The 22,303-nt window shown below is 33.9% G+C and overlaps 4 protein-coding genes across 11 annotated transcripts; 1 reads left to right on the forward strand and 3 right to left on the reverse strand.

Moving 5' to 3' along the window:
* Positions 1–3,077: 3,077 nt before the first annotated feature.
* Positions 3,078–5,846, reverse strand: LOC143631846 (uncharacterized). The gene is made up of 4 exons (XM_077100471.1): positions 5,455–5,846; positions 4,928–5,332; positions 4,198–4,394; positions 3,078–3,453 (listed from the first exon to the last, which is right to left on the reverse strand). Exons 1-4 carry the CDS (start codon positions 5,844–5,846, stop codon positions 3,203–3,205), a joined length of 1,245 nt encoding a protein of 414 aa, XP_076956586.1. The 3' UTR covers positions 3,078–3,202.
* Positions 5,847–7,612: 1,766 nt separating this feature from the next.
* LOC143631891 (mediator of RNA polymerase II transcription subunit 19a-like) lies at positions 7,613–11,322 on the reverse strand. Of its 8 annotated transcripts, none has more exons than XM_077100520.1 (7): positions 11,153–11,322; positions 9,419–9,530; positions 9,029–9,321; positions 8,322–8,516; positions 8,184–8,238; positions 7,978–8,099; positions 7,613–7,903 (listed from the first exon to the last, which is right to left on the reverse strand). In XM_077100520.1, exons 2-6 carry the CDS (start codon positions 9,447–9,449, stop codon positions 8,077–8,079), a joined length of 597 nt encoding a protein of 198 aa, XP_076956635.1. In that variant the 5' UTR covers positions 9,450–9,530; positions 11,153–11,322; the 3' UTR covers positions 7,613–7,903; positions 7,978–8,076. The 8 variants fall into 8 exon arrangements, with proteins under 8 accessions (XP_076956635.1, XP_076956638.1, XP_076956634.1 ...); XM_077100523.1 differs by having other exon boundaries at positions 7,615–7,903; positions 7,978–8,104; positions 11,153–11,321; XM_077100519.1 differs by having other exon boundaries at positions 7,629–7,908; positions 11,153–11,321.
* A 3,604-nt stretch (positions 11,323–14,926) lies between these two features.
* LOC143631893 (uncharacterized) lies at positions 14,927–18,265 on the forward strand. Its single transcript, XM_077100524.1, has 5 exons — positions 14,927–15,021; positions 15,871–16,035; positions 16,117–16,239; positions 16,935–17,153; positions 17,722–18,265. Exons 2-5 carry the CDS (start codon positions 15,886–15,888, stop codon positions 18,094–18,096), a joined length of 867 nt encoding a protein of 288 aa, XP_076956639.1. The 5' UTR covers positions 14,927–15,021; positions 15,871–15,885; the 3' UTR covers positions 18,097–18,265.
* A 943-nt stretch (positions 18,266–19,208) lies between these two features.
* LOC143631894 (large ribosomal subunit protein uL18-like) lies at positions 19,209–21,737 on the reverse strand. Its single transcript, XM_077100525.1, has 9 exons — positions 21,676–21,737; positions 20,830–20,899; positions 20,654–20,745; positions 20,438–20,564; positions 20,267–20,346; positions 20,065–20,181; positions 19,847–19,981; positions 19,562–19,731; positions 19,209–19,472 (listed from the first exon to the last, which is right to left on the reverse strand). Exons 1-9 carry the CDS (start codon positions 21,676–21,678, stop codon positions 19,352–19,354), a joined length of 915 nt encoding a protein of 304 aa, XP_076956640.1. The 5' UTR covers positions 21,679–21,737; the 3' UTR covers positions 19,209–19,351.
* Between the last annotated feature and the right edge of the window lie 566 nt (positions 21,738–22,303).

Below are 22,303 nucleotides of genomic sequence, written 5' to 3' on the forward strand. Positions count from 1 at the left end.
TAAGATTTAGGTGATTGGCAATGACAGACAAGTATGGTACCAAATTCTTGTTTGAAATTTGTTTGTTAGGATGAAGACTCATAAACCATCACTTCAACAAGAATCTATAGTCTATACAACTAGTATTATTATTCCATCTATTATTCAACAAGCTACTTTCTTTTACAAATAACCAATCTTTTTATAAGTGTAACCAAAATATGAAAAATGGAATAAACAACATATAATAGGTGATGATTAGAGATTTTTTGTAAGTGTATATAATTGGTCCATCGCCCCGACTTTTGGTTCACGCACCTGCACCGTTTCGGGCTTCCCTAAAACCAAACCGGGGTTATTAAACAACTCCTCAACCCTAGCCGCTACAAACACAAACTCATTCTGCGCCTTTTCACTCCTTAGCTCCGCCAGAAACCCCATCTTACAGTAACACCGTACTTGTCTGCCATTACCACCGTGGGCGAAAGTAGCATCACGTTGAGTATGATCACGTACATGGAAAGGAGCATGCATTTTCTTTAAAGACTTTTTTGGCCAAGAACAATGTGAAATATTGTTGGAAGATTGATCATGCTTCCTAGTTATGCTTGGAGCAAAATGGTAAAACTTGAAATACATGATAAAAACTTTTTTCTTGAAATATATATCTTTAGACAAAGATAACGAATACATGATAAAAACTTTTTTCTTGAAATATATATCTTTAGACAAAGATAACGATGTAAAACAAGACGCTAAGAAAAGTAAGAGAGGAAAGAGAGATAGGTTTAACGACACTGAATACGTCTAAGTTAGAAAAACTCACTTATATGTAGAACTTTTGTATGACCGTTCTACAACGTTCATTTTTCAAAATATTTTTGACTTACACAATAATAATTTTGAATTTTGGTCCGTTACACAAACGTCATTAGGTGCTTTATTTTAATTTTAAATGTTGTTACCAACAGAAAAAGACATTCTTAAATATAATTTATTATAAAACGGTCTAAATTTGAAAATTTGAAAGTAAGTTTTACCGTTGGTCCATGTGATGTCATCTAAATCTTGAATTTGGTCCGTGATCTTTAGAAACTTGCAAATATGGTCCCCCAATCTTCAATTTATCTTTCTTTTTCTTTTTAGTCCACGACCCTAACTTTTGATAAATCTAAATGTTAACCAAGAGGGTTTAAAAAAACATTGGTTATTCTTCTATGTTGCTCCTATCGTCGATCATGTTACACATAAATCAAAATATTGGTTATTTCGTTACTATACACACCATACACGATCAACCCTATGAGAACATTTCCTTGAGAATGACTAAACATTGGTGTAGTCTGGCATATAAGAAGCTTATTTGAAAATTTTGACTCTAGCTCAACTTACGGAAAAATAATTCCTCTACTTGTACAGTGTAGCATAATAATATTTACTCTACTTGTACAATTATTGTATCTTAATAACAATCACTCTACAACAAAATGAGGTAGAGTAATAAAATTTCATATATTAAGGATCACGCAACTCATTTCATAGCCTGAAATGTGCGTATTTGAAGTTCAAAGCATACTAACGTTCAAAATCTTCGGTTTGACACGAAAATCTTCTAAATTCATGAAACGTTTCATATATATTTATATCTATTACATACTAACGTTCAAAATCTTCTAAATTCATGATGCATATATACATAAACAAACAAGCTAGAATGCGCTTATAACCTACAACGACGAAAAACCCTTGGGTTGTGTCCGGTTCACTAGAAGCAGACACTTATGAGCCGAACTGATCATAATCCAGTCATCGAACCAATTTCTTTGCAAACACGATCAAGAACATTTAGGAAATCTCGGACCACCATGAATATTCTGAAAGGATGAGCTTCTTCCTTAGCCGAATTCCCATGAAAATATTCCATAGCCTCTTTAACTAACGAAAACACCACACTTTCTTGTGTTTCAATCCGGATAATCTCCTTGTCCGCAGTTTTCATAAACATGTTCATAGATTCCGAGAATCTTTGTCTGTCTGAAGTTGTGTCGATTAATCTGACCAGCTGTGTTAACCAAATAATGGTGAGTGTTCAGACCTTGGAAACGTAGTTGAAAAAAGAACAAAAGGAAAGAAAAAAAATTGGCCACCTGTGAAATGTCGAAAATGCCCTTGGATAGTTTCGTGACGTCACTATGAAGGACCTCGGAATCTATGGTTGCGGCTTTTTTGACATTTAAGAGTTCCGAACTAATATTAGTGACGAGATGGAGACCGAGTTTGCGACACTTGGTGTCGTTGGTTTCAGGAGTAGAGATGCGAGCGCCTTCACTTTTGATGATTTCTTGAACGACAAAGTGTAAAAGCGTTGTTTTTCCATCGGTGCCTTTGACATCAATGAGTTTAAGGAGGGCGTCGAGCTTGAATGCGTGCGCATCACCACGGTTTGTTCCATGTTCATGCGGTTTCCGGTTTTCAAAACGGCTTCTAGGATTTTTAGAAACATACGGTTGTTTCTAGGCTCTTCGCATGCAACCTGTAATAAATTTTTGTTTGAACAAATAAAATGTTACTTCTGCTCTACGTTACACCAATAATTCTAAAAATACTGCCTTGCATGTGTTTGGCATGATGCTATTCTTTAATAGGCATGCACCTCTACAGAGTAGGTATCCCCACATTGGTATTTTATAGCTAAAAACGAGAATACAAAATACAAATAAAAATAAATTTTAGCGAACTTAATTTTGGTTGTTTTTCACTACTAGAAAACAAGTTATTTTCCCACATAAATTTCCTACAAATTTCCTACGACAAGTAGTCTCAACAACAGATTTCCAACTAAAAGAAAAGTTCCAACTTTGCTACAATAGTATCCAATAAACATTATGCAAGTCAAAATAGTTTTTGTAGGAAAGTTGTAGGCAGTTTACAACCACATGTTTTTGTAGCAATTTTGTAAGAAAATTTGTTGGAAAATTGTTGAAAACGATTTTCAAGCATGTGTTTTTCCAACGTAAATTTTTGTTGCAAAACTATTAGAAACTGGATTTTTCAAAAAATTTCCTACAAATTTAGTTGTAGAAAAACATCTCTCTTTTTCTAGTAGTGTTTTTATAGCTAAAGCTAACCGAAAAACGTGGAAAACAAGTTAAACATGTTCTAACACGTTACTTAACCCTCCTAACACGAAAACAACCAATAAAAATAAAGCTATAGCAAAGAATTATACCTCAAGAGTTTGAAACGATCGTTTAAGGTACTCGACTTCTGACTTAAAATTTGATACATAAAGCATTGCACCAACTTGTTTAAATGCAAATGGTACATCATAAACCGCCTTTAGAAACTTCTCTGCAGGGCCGAGCTTAACAGGCATATCGTCTTTACATTGTTTTAGCTTCCATTCTTCTTCTTTAGTTGGAGCCATCTTCAATAAACTCTCAAGAAGCTCCATCCCAAGCATATCCGCATTGCCTATACGAATACAATTATTATTATATATAACAATTAAGGGGTTTGGTGTCGTTGGATCTCGATTGGTCCACGTGGCACCAATCCTGTATAGCCACTTCAATTTTGATTTTTTTTTCGATTTTGTTTACGTAAGTCTCGATTGGGCCACTTTACGGCATCTTATTTGGTCTTTTTTGGTTTGTTTTAGTTGTGGTTCGACCGAATGTCAATTTTGTATTTTGCTTTGTCTTGTTTTAGTTCTAGTGCCATAACAAAAGTGATGAGAACCGACCGAATTCGAGTAGACTCAATGTTTTTTGTTTTAGTTCCAGTACCATAACAAACATGACAAAAACCGACCGAATGCTGATTTTGTTTTGTTTTTTTTTTCTTTTATGTTAGTTTTGGTGATGTAACGGACTTGACAGAAACAAATCCAATTTGCGTATACTCTCCGCCTCAACGTCCGATCGACAACGGTCAGATTTTACCAACACCCGAGTTTATCGGCCGACGCCACCCAATATTGTTATTTTTTTATTATTTTGGTTTTAGTTCCGGTACAATAACACGCGTAAACGAAACCAACCGAATTCGACAAGGCTTGGGTTTTACCATCACCCGGATTTTATCGACATGTCCCGACATAACGCGTCGGGTAAAACACTAGTTATCAAATATATAAAAAAACGCGTGAAAATAAGCAAAAGTACAAAATTCATAATAAAAAGATGAATATTTGAATGAATATTTCAAGCAAATTACCTTCCAAAAGTGCATCACAAACTTCTTCAATTGTTACATGGAGTGCCTTAAGTAAAATTGCAATGTTTTGAGACTTTTTTGGATCAAGAACTCGGTTTTCTTGGCTAGCTCGTGGCCATGGTGGAATTGGGCGGTTCGTGGTGGGTGATTTTGGTGTCTTTACGATGAATAATGTCTCGATTATTTCTTCATTTAACCTGTAGTCAAAAATAGCAGTGTAAACGAGCCAAGCCGCACGTGAATTACTTGAGATTGGTTAGTTAAAAACTCGAATCGAGCCCGAGCTTTTATTCAGGCTCATTTAGTAGATGAGCTCAAGCCGCTCAAGCCTGAGCTTCAAATATCAAGCTCGTGCCCGGGCCTCATATATCGAGCTCGAGTGGACTTACGAACCTAAACTAGCTTTTTGTTTATGTAAGTTTTATTTAATATATTTATATAATAGATGTTATTATTATATATAACATTATGATAATTATAAAAAAGTAATACTTATTGTAAACTAAAATTGTAATTCTATAAATACTATGTATAAATAGTTAAAAAAGTTCCTGAATAATAAATGAGCGGAGTCCGAGCTCAAGCTTCGACTTAAATAACTATTAATAAGTCGAGCACGAGCATATAAAATAGAATTCTAAACGAGATGAGCTCGATCCCTTTTAAGTTAAAACGAGCCTAGCTCAAGCCTTAACGAGCCCACGCTCGTTAAATCGGTTTGGTTTCTTACTCAAAGGAGCTGGATTTGATTTGATCCCACACCGTTTCTCTATCAGAACTTGCTCTTACTTTATCCCAATGAAGTGGTTTCAACTTCGGTTTTGAGGTTCCAACTTTTTCATTTTCCTTAAGCATTTCAACCGGTGACCGAACCGGTGGTGGTGGCGGCAGCGGTGGTGTAGGAGCGGTTTGGATTGTAACAAGGTCGGGCGAGTTCGGGCTAGATGTTATAGAACTCAAACTAGCCCGTGGCGAAGTACTTAACGATATAGACCTCGCGGGACAACCCGGGCCTGAACTCGATGAACAAGACGAATAATCCAAACCGTTTATTCTTTCGGGTTCATAGTTATCCGCCGGCACTGCAACAAATGCCGGTCTGGAACTGGATAAGTCTTCTTCAATACTATTATTACTAATAGTATCAGAGGCAGAGGACGGAGCTCAGGAGAATCCAGTTTATGAAAATTGGAATCTTGAATGATTGTTTCCGTGGCATCAAGTTGTTGATCATGAGTTTTCGCATTATGATCATGCCTTCTCCGCTTCCGAATTCTTAAAAAGACAACAACTGCGACTGCGGCCACAATTGAGGCAAAAATAGCCAGAGTGGCCGCAGTCGCAGTTAATTTGCCCGAAACTGGTTTTGCTGGTTTCGGGGAATTCGGAAGATTGGTGGAAGGAATGTTAGAAGGGAAAGAAGCGGGCGAAGGAGGAGGAGGACGAGGCGGAGTTGGAATTTTGGGGAAAAACGGTTGCTCGGCAGGCGGGGTAAATGGAATATCAAATGACGACGAAAAAGACGACGGGGTGGCCGCGGGTGAGTCAAATGGGAAGAATGATTGATGCAGCGTCCTGCGATTGTGTACCGCGGTGTCATCAGAGTTTGTACATTGGAATATGAAAGCTAAGGAGTAATAAATTTTCATGGTTTGGAGGTTATACATTCTTCAAATTTAGATTGGATTGAAGAAGATGATCATATGAATGAGTTTGTATTAATTTTTTGAGGAGAAGGTTAAAGTGCCAAAGTGGTGTGTTGGCAGCTAAGATTTAGGTGATTGGCAATGGCAGACAAGTATGGTACCAAGTTCTGTTTGAAATTTGTTTCTTAGGATGAAGTCTCATAAAACATCACTTCAACAATAATATGCAACTATTATTATTATTCTATTATTCAAGTCTTTTTAAAAAATGTTAAAAACAATATTTGATTTTATAATGTATCAGCTGAATGGTATCGGTGACTTTTCCTTAACATTTTGCTGAGTCATTAAGAGGCTTAACCGATTAAGATGTAGTCTCTAAATCGATAGGCGTGTTTCTAAAACTTACATGTACTTGATTCAAAGGTAGCTTCATAATATAATTATTAAGAAGCTATGTGATGAACTTTTGATGAAACTAAAAATCTAAAAAAAAAAATTATTTAACATAAAAAGTAGGAATATTTGGTTAAAATGATGTAGTTGTTTGAGCCCTGTTATTACTATGATCATGTATCTTACTTATATGATATGCACAATGGTTTATATATGAAAGTAATATTCAAGGAGTTTGTCCCAAAGCTTTCAAGAAATATGAGACTTTATAACTTTTAGTGTTGTATTGAAACTTGTCTTTTGAACAAAGTTGTCCGCACAAAAACAAAGTTGTCACTTATCACAGATTTCTTCGCTCTAGGCTTGTAACCATCAAACGTTACACACATGCACTTCGTACGTACGCGCACAATGGAAACATAATAATAAAGATATTTACTAACGTCTCACTGAAAATATATCACTGCCTACGTGGCAGAAGAAACGAGTTTAGTTCTACCCATCACTACGAATGCCCTAAATAGGCTTTTGGACACCGAAAGTATTTTAAGCTATTATGATACTAGATCTGGTAACTCATTACTCTTACAAAACTTAAGTACACAACAAAGTACAAAGATTTGTCACTTTATGTAGTATTGCAAAATCTTAAACAAAAACGACCACCATGTGTTACAACACATGATGTTTTTGCCTTCTAAGTCATATTAACAAGTCTTTACTGATCATGTTGCAAGTTGGCTCATTAATGTGCACCTTATTTGTGTGCTATATTTGGTGATTGTGAAATATATTCCAAGTCATGAAAATGAGAGAAAAATCTCACCTATGCATTATACATTACTGACTCTTAAAAATTTCCTTACTTCCTTTGTGATTAACAGAACTTTAAAAGAGCCATGTTTTAAACATATGTTCGTGATTTTCATGACGATATTATAACCCTAGATCTATTAAGATGAGTTAGTGGATCTTCAAAATATAAGTACACAACAGTAGATAAATTTGTCACTTTTGTGCCTTTTTGGTAGGCCAGTAGTACTTGCAAAACCTTATAGAAACATACTAGATGTGTTACACCTTATGGTTATATTATTATGACAAGCTAGTTAGCTCATTTATGTGCATCACTTTTTGCATGCTATATGTGGTAATTCTGAAATACGTGTTAAGTATGACATGAGAATAACTTCTACCTATAGACGAAAAATCTCACCAACGCACCATACATTCGCAATTCGTCAAAATTGCTTTTGACATGCGTATTTTCTTAGCTGTTTTTTAACACGACACATCTTGATAAACAAAAGCAAGACCTACTTGAACCGCGTATAGAAAAGAATGTTACATATTTAAAAGAGTATTGACCTATATTTACTAATTACTCTAGATACCAATATAATTAATCTTCTTACCTCACTAATATTTTACAAAAAAAGCTTGCCTCCTAGTGAAAAACAGAAAAATATCTTACACGTTTTTTTAAAAAATGATCAGACTAGATATACCAAACAAAAAAAGTTTAAACCACTGTCTTATATTATATGAAAGCCCAACTATGAAACAAACAACAAACAAGTCTCATTTCCAACAAAATATACCTTGAATAAATCTAATTTAAAAGGTGAATCCACCTCCTTGAACACCTTTAATTAGTCCTGAAACTATTCTGCAAAAAGAAATAATAATATTCATATTTCATATTGGGTCCCCATAAAATAAGTAAACACTTTAGTACCTCAATTAATTTGGCTACAGCATGCAACTAAGGACCTCATTTTGAAATAATAGAAAAAACAATAATATACACCACTTTAAGCTGCTATCCTTATTGCTCCTATCTCATCAATATTTGAGTTCCTGTGCTGCAAAATTATTAATAATAAAAACAAGGAACTTGAAAAAATCATAAAATGTAATATAAATGATTCCAAAGTACCTTACTTTTCTTCTGCTTGTGAATGTCATTAACATCTTCGTTTCCATCATGCTTTCGTTTCTGAAACGTTAGAATAAAGTAACACCATTAGATTCTCGAATATTATTGTAATTATTATTAACCAAAATTAGCATTGATCTAACCTTGTCATGATGACTGCTTTTATCCTTCTTTTTTTCTTTGTCCTTATCTTTACTTCGGTCTTTATGTCGATGCTTATGTTTTTTGTGCTCTTTGTCCTTTTCTCGGTCTTTGTCCTTGTGTTTTTTATGCTTCTTATCCTTATCCTTTGATTCACTTCTTGATTTTCCAGCTATAGTAGGCATTCCTTTCTCGGACTATAAAACAACACACATTATTATTGTTTTCGGAATCATAACAAACACATTAAATATTAATTTAAATTGAGCAAAACTTATTTGCAGATCAGCACAGCCCAGCTGGTATTCGCCCGCACAAAAAAGACAGATTTTGCTTATGAAACCAACTTACGGGTGTGCACGGGTCCGTTTTGGGTCAAACCGAACAAAAAATTCAAAATTTCATTTGGGCTTTAAATTTTTGGACTGACGTATATTTGGTCCAAAATAATTAACATGGGAATAAATATTTTTGTTAAATAATGATTAACTGATTATTATACCTTTGGGCTAAAATATTTGGATTACACTACTTATTCAATTCTTATAAAGTACATTCAAATATGAAGATGGAAATAAATACATTAGGTCGCTTCGGTTTTTTCAATTCTTTTAATTACATGCAAAATCGAAACGAACCAAAATTAAGCCAGTCTTGAAAAATCATATTTAACACGTTAGAAAGCAGCAAACATAAAGGAATATCTTACAGATGGGAGGTCAACAGGCGTGGTCTCCTTAAGATGAAAGGCTTCGTTCAAAGTGCTTAGGTCAAACGGCTGTATACGAATGTTTGTTGTATCTCTAGATACAGATGTGCTGTTAATAAGCTGATCTAACTGCATCCCTTCGCCTTTTCTAATATCTGTGTCTCCAACAATATCATGAAGGTAATGTGTATCTGAAATCGACACAGGAAGTGACTTCTTGCAGAAGAACTCATAATGAGGTAACAATTTATAATAACTTAAGAGATCCACAGCACCTGTCAACTCCCTCAGCCCTACATTATCAACACCAACAAATAGTCAGAAAAAAAGATACATAAAACCTTTTAAATCATTTAATTCAAAACTTATTTTTATTACATGACAACATACCTTTTCCAAAATTCTTTGTTTCTGGATCCATCAATCACTATCACAAGTGAGAATGTTATACCATTATCACCTGAGAATGGATAGAATGTGCAAGGACCTAGATTTGAGATCACTGCGTATCAAACACGGTTTAGCACGATCAAGATTCAAGTGAATGCAAAATTTTATTTACACAAAAGTATCAAGGTTTCGCGTGAAGAAAGGGTATGCAATACTAACCCGCAGCTATAACTCCACCCGCAACATTCATATATCCGTGTATCTCAGACACAGTTTCACAATATCAAGTGCACGCGAAAGTTTATTTACACGAAACCCTTAAACGGAAGTATCAAGGTTTCGCGTAAAGGGTTTCGTGTGACATTCCACACGAATGTATGAATGTTGCCGGTGTAATTGTAGTTGACAGCTGGTATTGCACACGAGAGCCAGGAGAGGCATAAATGTAATTAAATCCTAAATCCTTTCTTGTATTCGGGACTATAAATAAAGCTACATAATTGTAGTGAGGGTGTGGATCTTCATTGTAAACATTTCATGCAAATTTCATTAAATACAATAAATGCAAGAGATTCTTTACATCATTTGTTCTTGATTTATTATTGTTGATTTCACCATTATTACATGAACTTGTAAGATTCCGCATTAAAAATCCATAATCGTTTAGAACTACAGATCATTTACTGTTTAATTCAAACAAACCAGTACTTCACAAAATGAATAACAAACAATATGTAAAACAAAATAAACTTACTCATGAAACGAACAAATTACAAAAACATCAACTTAAACTGTATGACCAAGAAAAACGTCAAATGTGTGACAAAACTAAAGATCCGATAACAAAACAAATAATTCCTAAACATTAACTAGTAAACCGAACACGAACAAAAAATTCCGTTCGGCTAGCTATCATGTCTCTTTTCGGAATGTTTACAACCCTAGATAAAAAAAATATAACTCTTTAATGCATCTAAAATACTACCTAGCAAAAAAAAAAGCACACATAACTCATGCTCTCATAAGTCATAAGTCAAGTCACACAAAAATAACTAAAGAAACATTAAGCCACACTTTTCCAAATCCCAAATAAAGAAAAAAAATAAAAAAAAAATAAAAAAAAAAAAACAATTTTTCAAAATCAAATTTTTCTAATTCCCAATATTCAATCAACCAAAACATTAACTAGTAAACCGAACACAAACAAAAAACTCCGTTCGGCTAGCTATTCATGTCGCTTTCGGCTTGTTTACAACCCTAGATAAAAAAAAACTAAAATATAACTCTTTAATGAACATTTTAACGCATCTAAAATAGTACCTAGCAAAAAAAATACACACATAACTCATGCTATCACAAGTCATAAGTCAAGTCACACAAAAATAACTAAACAAATAATAAACCACACTTTCCAAAATCCCCAAATAAAGAAAAAAAATCAATTTTTTTTTTTTAAAAAAAACCCAATTTTTCGAATCTTACAATCTATCAACTTAAACAAAACAAACCCAAAATCAAAATTTTCTAATTCCCAATATTCAATCACCCAAATCTCCAATAATCTGCACTAACTCAACCAAAACTCAAATCACATTCAAATTGACTCAATTGAGGACCCGATTCGGCACTAACAACCACTTAATTGCAATAAAACTTAGAATTTAAGTAGAATCATGTAATCGTAACAATAGACTGAAATTGAAGAATCGAGTAATGCGGAGAGGTTAAAGGTACCTGATTCGGAATGTGTGGAGGTTGAATTTGGATTGGATTGAGGTTAATTGTAGTGTGGGTTATCGAATTAATTAATGGTGATTTGGGGGGTTTGTATCGAATAAACCCTAATTTGTGTTCGAGAGAGATGATGTTCTGTCAAGCTGCTGACGATGGACTATTTATAATCGGATGACTAGTCTTCGAAGGGCAAAACCGTCATTAATATTATTTTATTTTTGTTTTAAAGTTTTTTATTTTAACTAATATTTCTATAAATAACGAGGTATTTTTTATTATTTATTTCTTTTTTATCGTCCAACAAACAGAATTGCTTAGATACTTTATGTTACGAAAAGTCGAAAACAACAAAAAAATTAATTAATTAATTTAACATTTTTTAACGGCTGAGGATCTCACGTGTAAACCTATCATTGACTATCATGACTCCGTGAACCGTATGCCCTTATGCGTGGGAACTGATGAAATTCGTAAACCGTCGCCCCTTATCAAGTTCAAACTGTGAATTAAAGTCTTGATTCGTCTCTCCTAATGAGGGCAAGCCTTTTATCACTAAATCAAATTAATATTTAGTATTTTTTTTAACTAAACAAAATAAAATAATATCTAGTATTTTAAAAATGTTATTTATATATGGGTTTAGTTGTCTTACAATAAGAAGAGTGAACTTAGGTGTTATTGTGCTAATTATGGTCATTCTATCGCGGTTTGATATTCACTTATGTTTAAAGTATGTAGTGTTAATAAAGAAATAATGGATCTATCACATGGATATCGCCTACAACTTGTCAATCCTATACTATTGCTTATGTTCTTGACGAACTTTGTAGTATACGAGTGAGAATCTACTTCTGAAGTAAAATAACATTGTAACATAATGACCTCTAACATGTACGGTCCATTAACGTATTTTCATGATATTCAACTACGTTTAAAGTATGTAGTGTTGATAAAGAAATAATGGATCTACCGCATGGATATCGCCTACGATTTGTCAATCCTACTATTGATTGTCTTCTTGGCAAACTTTTTAGTATACGGGTGAGAATCTATTTATGAAGTAAACAAGCATTGTAACATAATGACCTCTAACATGTACAACCCATTAACGTATTTTCATGGTATTATGAAAACCATAAAACTATAGGTAACTTATAGCATTCTTGGTTTGTGCCCTATAATTATGTGAGTGAATTTTGTAAGTTATATGGTATTGTTATAAGTGGTTGTGAGTATAGGATGGATAAATATATGATAAAGTTAAATTTGATGTTACACTTTTCACACGGTGTAATTTTTTAATATTTTCTGAAAATAATGGTGAATAGAGTAACGGGAAAATGTTATATAAGAAAGTTAAATTAGTGTTACACTGTTCACACCGTTTAATTTTTTAATATTTTATGAAAGTGGTTTTGACTTTTGAGTAGAGTAGAGAAAATAATAATAGAAGTTTAAAAATAATTTTATTGAATTAAAACATGAGGAAAAAATATGGTGATTTTTAGTAGGTGTATATACACATTGACAGTACGACAAACGGATGTTGTCAAAAATAGGTGAGTAAAGTTCCTAAGAATAACTTCTATCAATGAGTAATTGTTATCAATCGGAGTACTGGTGAAGAAAATAAAAAGGTGATGAAGTTGTTGTTACTTTTTTATATTTGGTAATTATTTGTGTAATTACGAATGTGATAGTCATATCTTTTGGATTTTATAGAATTTATTTGCTAATGCTTAGATTGTAAAGTAAACCAAGAGTGGCTACTTGTTGTTTTACTGATAACCATTTGATTTTACGATTTTCGAATATGCATTATGTTCTTAATTGTTTTTTTATCAGCTTGGGTGTCCTTGGGTATTAATATTGTGATCATATTGTGATGGGATTTCTCATCATACTTTACTTATAAAACGCAACGGAAGTTATTATTATTAAAGCCAAAAATCCGTCATAGTAATACAATTACAAAAAACGAAGAAACCCGATAGTGAATTGATAATACACGTTTTACACTCTTAATGCATAATATTCACCATATTTCACCATTTCCGTAGCATTTTAAAGGGACTAGACCCCCAATCTACTTATTTGTGAGTTTGTATGGGTAATTAGAAGCTTTTGGTATAAAATAAGCTAAAACTGGAGAAAATCCAGAGAAATCTACCGAGCATGGCCAGACATGATCGTGCAAGCATTCATGATCGGCTATGCCATTCCAAGATACCTAAATTAAAAGGCGAAGCACATGTCGCACGTGTCGTGCCCTTATCAAACACAACCAATCTTTGAGGCGCAATTGTGTTCCATATATAGCACGCCTAAGCGGACAAAAAGACACCTGCTCATGTTGAACAAAAGCAAGGTTAGGTCGACATCAAGTCAAATAAGCCACAATCCTACCTCCAAACTTGCATGGTTGAGCCAACATGATTTACCCATGTCATGATCATGCTTGCCTAATCAACACGGGTGGGTTGACAAAACTCTAATGATCTACAATCATACTTTCTAAAGAGCACGTCCGTGCTAGACCAACACTGACAAAACATATCGATAATGACATAATTGCGCTCCTCTATTTGCACGACCATGCTTGGGAAAAATCTTGCTTATACACATAGGGAAGCATTTTAGATTCAAGCATCCACTTCCACATTCTCATCTCACGATCCCACACTCTCATTTCATGATCTTAGACACGTTTCAAGCGCTCAACATTTTTCATCCTTCACCGAGTATTGAGAACTATTTATCCACTTTCTACTTGGTTCCAGTTTTATTACTATGTTTAAACAAAGTATTACTAGTGTTCACATCAAAAATCCTCTTCATTTTTGTACACTTTCAAATCTTCGTTTTCTTTAATATTAATTTGGTATTATGTATACACTTATTTAAAAATGAAAATTTCTTCAATGCTTAAAAGTTAAAACCGATCATGGATTCATCACTGTTGTCAATTTTATCATTTGAGCATTTTTTTAATAAACGATAGGACATGTTAATTAAAAAACACGACATCTGATTTTTTTAATTATATTTGTATAATTGGAATTAGTATCCTAAGCTTCATCAAATTCTATATTGGTACATGAAACTTAAAACTGTCTTACAGTCATCACATATAAAATGGTTAAACGAGTTACATTCACGTTGCAGTTTGTCTAAATCCGCGGTTTAAGTCCAATAGTTTCAAATCTGCGATTTTCGTCTCTGTGGTTTCATTTCACTTGCAAATCAAACCCGGCCCCACTAACTCCCTTATGTCTGATCGTTAAACCCATCAGCATGCCCCTCACGTGAAGGGTAATTTTGCCCCCCCCCCAATACACATCAGCCCTTCACGTGAGGGGACTTGCGAACTAGGTTTAGAGTTTATTTGAGAGAAAAAAGACAAAACTATCCCTCACGTGAGGGGCATGTTGATCGGTTTAACGATCAGACTTAACGAAGTTAGTGAGGTCGGATTTAATTGCAAATGAAATAAAACTACATGAGCTGAAACCGCAAACTTAAAACTATTTAATTAAATAAAACAACTTATATAACCATCATGATACTTTTGTTAAACACATTAAGTCGAAATCTATAATAAGGCCATGTTTGGGATTTCTTATTTACACCATCTTTTGACTAAAATAAGGAGTTTTTGATAAGTTACACTTTTTAACTTATCAAAACTCCTTTTTTCTTCATTAAAAACCTATGTTGTGTTCTTGAGTTTTTTTAATAAGGATTAAAAATAAGGAATCCAAACACCCCTAAAACGCCCTTACGCCACCGACTCCCATCGGCGTATATCGAATACAGAGGCTGCTTCTCCTCCGGTGTGCCCATCGTCTTCTCAAACGTCCGTAACAAAGGTAATTTTTTTTCTTCATCTTATAATCCGCCATTGAATCCGAGCTTTTGAGTATGTTATTATTATTCGAACCCTAATTTTGCTTTTTACCCAATTCGTTTCTTTCAATGTTTAAATCTAGAGGCTTTGTCTTTTATCAATAATAATAGTAATTAGAATAACCCTAAGGAATTAAATTATTGGTCTTGATTGATTCATTATACTCTTCGCATTAGAATATATGAAATTGATATTATAGTTAATCGTTGATTTGAGTAATTCGTGTTATATAGCCTACGAATCATCACCAAAAGAGCCAATAGTTTTATTGAGGGTTTATCATTTATCATATCTGCTATAGTAATTGTTCAAGAGTTAAAATTATGCATCTTTTTTTGTTATTTTGAACTTCATTTGTAACTACTGTGGAGTTGTAATGAAATCTTGTTCGCATTAGAAGTCGAGGAGTACGTGTTTCGGTCTTTGACCGATGGTGATTCTGATTAATTGTTTCAAACATTTGTTTTTCTATGATAATATTAATATCACTGAGTTGTGCTAGCATCATAAGTTTGGTTACGCTCGTTTATTTAGTAGACGAACAAACATGAACACAAATCTCGTTCGTTCATTTATGTTCTTTAGCTTACGTTTGTCTAAGTTTGTTCGTTTACGTTCATCACCTATTGCAAATAGTCTAGTTTGATGAACTTTATAGGCCCAACAGTTTTTGATGTTTCACGCTAACTTTTAATATTGTTTGCTCAGTTATGTTTGTTCGTCTGTGTTCGTTTACGTTCATGAACACACACATTTTCTTAACTAACAAGAAAACCATGCTCGCTTACGTGTACTTTGTTGTTAATCACAGGACTACAAGTTGAAAATGAAATACGGATTAAACTTAAGAGCACCGTCATCTAAACAAAAAAAACAACTTACTCGCCCTACTGCACTCGGTTTTGGTGTTGACGATGATACTGATGTTGGGAATGATATTTCTCGACAAGCCACTACGAACAAGGCTCGTAAGGATGTAAGTGAGTCATGAAAACATAAATTTCGTTTCACTTTTCCTTATATTATAAATCTGATCCTTTTTTTTGTTTGGTCTTAGGTAGAAGAACAACATAAGAAAGCATTAGAAGAAGATCCATTAGTGTTTGATTATGATGGCGTATATGATGAATTGAAGCAAAAAGCAGTCCAGCCAATCGCACAAGATCGGCAAGAAAGAAAGGTATCATATATATTCTATACAAAGGCAAATACTGTCAAAAAACAACATAATTTATGTATTTTGTCATAATAGTCCCTTAATATTTTTTGCACTTAAAAGTTAAATATTTTGTTTCTCATAAGAGTCACTAAACAATTTTGTGCACATTAAAGTCCGTTCACATGTTAAATTTGAACCAAAAATGCGATTTTTATTTATTTATTTATTAATAGGGTTGTAAACGAGCGGAGCTGAGCCCAACCCGAGAGTTCAAGATCGGCTTGTTTTGGGCTCGACTTGTGAGACATTGTTTTAATCTCAAGCTCGTAACGGGCTGGACTCGTTTTTTATTCCATAATGAGTTTGTATACATTTTTATATATTTTTAATTTCCATTTTATTATATTTGACATAATATGTTGTTTAGTTATTTTTATTATAGTTTTTATCTAATAAGTATTATTATCTGAATATATTTTGAACTTTAGATAAAATGATATAGTTAATAGATTTTTTAAGAGATAATATTTTTTTTAAATCTAACATATTAGGGACATTTTCGGTAAAACAGAAAGTATGTTGTTTTTATGTGCAAAAATCTGTTAAGGGACTTTTACAGAAAAAAAATTTCTTTATAGTTTTTGTCCTTTTTACAATAATATTGAATGTCGTATTTAAAAATTTGTAATTACTAAATACTTTATTTTGTTTTATAGCCAAGGTATATTCAAGCATTGATAGACAAATCAAAATTGCGTGAGCGTGAACATGAGATAATATATGAGAGAAAGCTTGCGAAAGAGAGGAGCAAAGAAGACCATCTTTTTGCAGATAAGGACAAATTTGTTACGGGTGCTTACAAAAGGAAACTTGCAGAACAAGCCAAGTGGCTGGAGGAAGAACGGTTGCGTCAACTTCGTGAGGAAAAAGAAGATGTAAGTTTTTTTATCTCATATTTTTAGGACTATAAACGAACCGAACGTTCAGTGAACCGTTCGGCAACAAGTTAGTTTATGTTCGTTTATTTGATAAATGAACGTGAACAAAAACTTTTGTTCATTTAGTTAAATGAACGGATTGGGACATGTGTCTCTGTTATTCATCTAAACTCGTTCGTGTTTGTTTCTTTATGTTCATTTATGCCCGTTATTTTACGTTTATTTGAGGTTGTGCTTTTACGTATTTTTATATATTCGTTTAGTTACTTTTTAGGCTTAACATTGTTCACATTTAGTTTTACTTGGTTGTAGCTAAGTTATGTTCGTTCGTGAACCGTTTGTTTATATTGTTAACGCATTAACACGATCATTTTCTTAAAAAACGAACACGAACAAGAAAATTTGTCTGTTTGTCTGTTTGTTTGTTTGTTTGTTTGTTCGTGTTCGGTTGTTTGTTCAAATTAAAGTTTAACGAAAGAACACAAACAGTTCGTCTAAAAACCTGCATGTTTATGTTTTATATAACTAGTTTTTTTTTTCTAAATTTAATCTTTTGGTGCAACAGATTACTAAGAAAGGTGGTGATATGACCGAGTTCTACTTCCACTTGTCACAAAATGTGGCGTTCGGAGCCCAAGATGGTGAGTCAACAAAGGTCAACAAGCATAAAGAGGAGTCAAAGAGTCAAAGTCAACCATCAAAACAGCCAGAAAGTGTCCAAGAAGAAAACATTGGTGAAACATCCAAGAAAGAATCTGAAATCATGGAACCAAAACCTGTTGTTGGTACTTCTCAAAAACAAGAAGTTTTGAAAGAGTCCGAGAATCAAGAAAAGTCTGGAACCAAAGCTAAACCTCAAACCGATCATCATAAACGAACCCAGGATGCTTTGGCTGCTGCAAAAGAGCGGTTTCTTGCAAGAAAGAAGACAAAATACTAAATAAGGTTTCTCGATTTGGTGTCATGTGACATTTGATCATCTTTGTACCCATATGATTTAAGTGGATCCTGTCTTTGTTAGTTATACTTGTGTGACCATTAAATCGAGATTTGAAACTTAGTTGTTAACGCACTTTTGAAATTCATCGGGTATTAAACTGTCTCTAACGCATCCACGTTGAATGAAAGTTACATCTATGTTAAAAGAAGGTTTGATCAATTGATTGTCAAAGGCCTCTTAATAAATTTGACCCGTGGTTGACATTTAATTTATAAGTTGGTAAAACACTTGTATACAAGTTTGTGATGCTTCGGTTATGCAACAAGCAGTTGGCCTTCTGGTCTAATGGCATGAGGGTGATGGTTAAGGTTTGAGATCTTAAGGTCACATGTTTAAAACCTGACTCAAGAGAGCTTCCCACAATCGTGGGTTTCCTCCTTGATCGTTTTCTTGGATGAGTCAGACCTGAAGCGTAAAAATGGACGCTTGACATTACGTCTCAAAAACGGTAGACTCATCCATGTATTTGAGGGAGGGTAGAGGTGCACAAAATAACTGGTTCTGGACCCGACCCGGAACCGTTTCCTACCCATACCCTACCCGTGGGTAGGACCATGTATAGGATTTCTCCCCGGAGCCGTACCCGGAACCGGAAATATCTGGTCAAAACCCGAAAAAAACCCGGTGGAACCGGTCAAAACCCGGTCAAATACCCGACTATGCCCGGAACCGGTTTCTACCCGAACCCGATTGACTTTTGTTGACCATTACCAGGACCGATTCCAACCCAGTTCTGGGTTTAAAAAATACCCGATTTTGTGCACGTCTAGGGAGGGGTTCCAAAGTCCAAACGCTGTTAAAAAAAAGTTATGCAACAAGAAGCTAGGTGTTCTTGGCACATGTGTGATGTGCGTTGACATTTGAATATAAATGAATGTCAACTACAAAAGATTTTATTAATATGCAATATATTTACAATGAAATGCAACCCAAAAAAAGTTTATAGGTGTAGAAAAAATTACTTAGCAATGACATGTTTTGTGTAAAAAAAATTGTAAACTAAAAATACAGAAAACCCAATGAAAACTAAAGAACATACGAGAACAAAAATATGAGAATAAAAAACTTTGACAAGAACATTAGAAGTAACTATAAAAATCCATAATTCAAGTCTAACAAAAATACTAGAACAGATCCCAACCAAACAACTTGCAACAATACATTCCTTAAAAAACAAAAACATGGAAATCATTCCTCACTCGTCATCTTCATCCGAATCATCATCATCATTTGCTCCGGCAGCAGCATTCAAAGCATTCAACCTCTCAATAAGCTTTTGCTTCCTCTCATCATAAGTCAGCTTCTTAAGGTTGTACCTAAACAAACAAAATGCAAACCCATTAACAAAACAATAGCAATGACCAAAATGTCATTAGTTAAAAAATAATGTTTATAATATTTTTACCTCTTGTGCTCCTTTGGTGGTTGTTTCTTTGACTTTTCGAGGATCGGGTTGGCACGAATAGCAGCATGAACCTTTTTGTAAAGCTCTTCCAAGTTATCGGGTTCAACGCCCTCCTTGATGTAGTCAGAGAAGTGAGTCTGGTACTTCTCTGGTTCGTCTTCCATTAAAGTCTATAACAAGCAAATAGTGAAAAATTAGTTGTAGCTAGCAACATGCGTTCATATGCACTGATTTTTAAAACTGCTTAAGTAAAGATAGTGAAAAATTAGTTGTAGCTAAACTTACGTTCATGTAGCTAGCAACATGCCCACCATAAATGTACTTGCGGTGGACATCAGCATCAAGACTCTTTCCATCTTTGTTAAAACCAGCGAAACGTTTTTCACTGTGTGGGATATCTAGACCACCATCCAAAGCTCCCTATATTGGTTTAAATTAGATTAGCTATATTAAAAAATAACTAAAAAAGCAACTACATAGTTTAGAAGTCTACTGAAATATACCTTAAGGGCACCAAAAACACGGTTTCCAGTTGTGGTTCTCACTAGACCAACATCAAGAAGTGCACGGAATGGCCTCCTGCTTTCTGCAGGCTCAACAGAGTAGTCTTCTCCAGTTGCCTATAAAACCAACCCTTTAATAAAATGCAACAACAAAGGAATATCATAGAAATCAGAACTAATTAAAAATACACGTAAAAAATACCTCAACGTTCCCTTGGTACTCTTCGTCCATTTCAAGCTTTTTCAACACCCTACGAGCCAAAAGAAGCCCAGTGCAGTATGCTACGTATGATACAAAAAAACAAAAATAAAAAATTACTATATAATAACATGCAACAAAATGTATATATGAGCATCAAAACGAGAAAAAAACCTGCAGCATAGTTTGTGAGGCCAACTTTGAGACCATAGTTAGGAAGTTCATGTGCGTAAGCTGATGCAAGCACGATATCCCCAGCAATGGTTGCTGAAATGACTTGGGCAGTAATATCCTTGTTGGACTAAAACAATCATTGAAAATAATATAATAAGAAAAATAGTGATATAGCAACGAAAGATTTTGTAAAAAGTTGTGTCTAAAAAGACATACAATGCGCACAACGTATCGATACTTAGGTGTGTTGTACTTGTTTTTGTCCTGGTTGATCAACCGCACCCTAGCACGGTAATCAGTCTTTCCCTCTGCATAAACAAACAAATATTAATTAAAATAAAAACACCACTAAAAATTAGATGCTATAAAGAAAACTAATGATAGCTTCATACCTCTCCTTCTCTTAAACTTCACTTGAAACCTTTTGAAGTAAGATCTTGACTTCTGAGCTTTGACAAAAGCCTTCAAAAAAAGAAAATTAATAAATAAGGTTAGAATATAAAAAATTCAACACCATTTTTTTCTGAAATCATTATTAATTGCAACAAAATGCATAATAAAAGCATCAAAATATCAACACGGTTAAAAATCATTAATTCTTCATGAAAATAATATTCAAACAGAACCCATTTACATTAACATGTTTTGATTTCTCTTAAAACCAAATGTAACATATTAAATCAAAATAAAATCAACCAAAAAGATAGAAACAACTAAATTATCAGCTGAAGTGACTCTGATTGCTTTTAAATAGCTCAAAATCTAATACATTAATAAAATAAACATCAATATACACTCAAACAGCAAAAAAAACAGTTTACATTCAACACTAGAATGCAAAATGCAGAAACAAATAACTCAAAACAGCTCAATTCAGTCTCAAAAACTTTCAAATAGCTCAAAATTTATCTACAAAAAATCATTTTAACTCCTCTTAAGCAAGTAACAACTTAAACAAATAAAATAAAAAATTCCAACAACATTTTGACATAATGTAACAAATACAACCTAAATCATTTAATATTAAAAAACAGCAATCATTTTACACAAAATAATTTTAAATCCTCTAAATAAGTAACAAATTAACGTATACAAACATCAATTAAACCTAACGATTAATATTAAATCTAAATCAACCTATCACACGGCTAACAGATTGAAAACGAAGCATCAAAATCATTTCTAACATAAACAGATCTTAACTGATTGATTAATTAGAAGAGAGGTTAGAGCATTACCATCAGTAATCCTCAAGCAGCAGAAACCCTAGAGAGAGGATACGGAGGCTGTGAAGAATGAATGAAGGCGTTGATATAATACAAACCCTAGGGATATTAATGGGCTTTTGTTTGGGCTTTACTATGGTGACATCAGATATGGACCATAAGTTTTCTATTAAAACCATACCAGATTCAGCCCATTAACATTTTCCTTTTGCGCATAATACCCGGTTCCGGACCCGGCCTGAAACGGGTTCCTACCTGTACCTGGAACCGGAACCGGAAATACACGGTCAAAACCCGACCCTACCATACCCGGAACCCAGAAAACCCGGTAAAATATCCGACTATACCCGGAACCGATTCCTACCCGACCTGGTTTTGACTTTTGTTAACCGTACCCGGAACCGGTTCGTACACAGTTCCGGGTAAAAAAAAACCCGATTTGTGCACCTCTAACCAGATACTTTCAAAAAGTTCATGGCTCGTGACTTGTTTGAAATTTGCGTAAAAAAAAATCCATCGGTTCAAAAGGCCCGTGGGCTTGTTTGATTGGCTCGTTTAAATTTTTGTATATGTAGCACCAGCAGCTTCAACAACAAAAACAACAACAACAACAACAATAGCATAGAAAAATATGAAAAGA

This window comes from Bidens hawaiensis, unplaced genomic scaffold, assembly GCF_021521415.1.
Source record: "Bidens hawaiensis isolate Kalapana, Puna unplaced genomic scaffold, B.hawaiensis_p1.1 tig00006258_1, whole genome shotgun sequence".
In the NCBI taxonomy this organism is placed as follows: Eukaryota; Viridiplantae; Streptophyta; class Magnoliopsida; order Asterales; family Asteraceae; genus Bidens; species Bidens hawaiensis.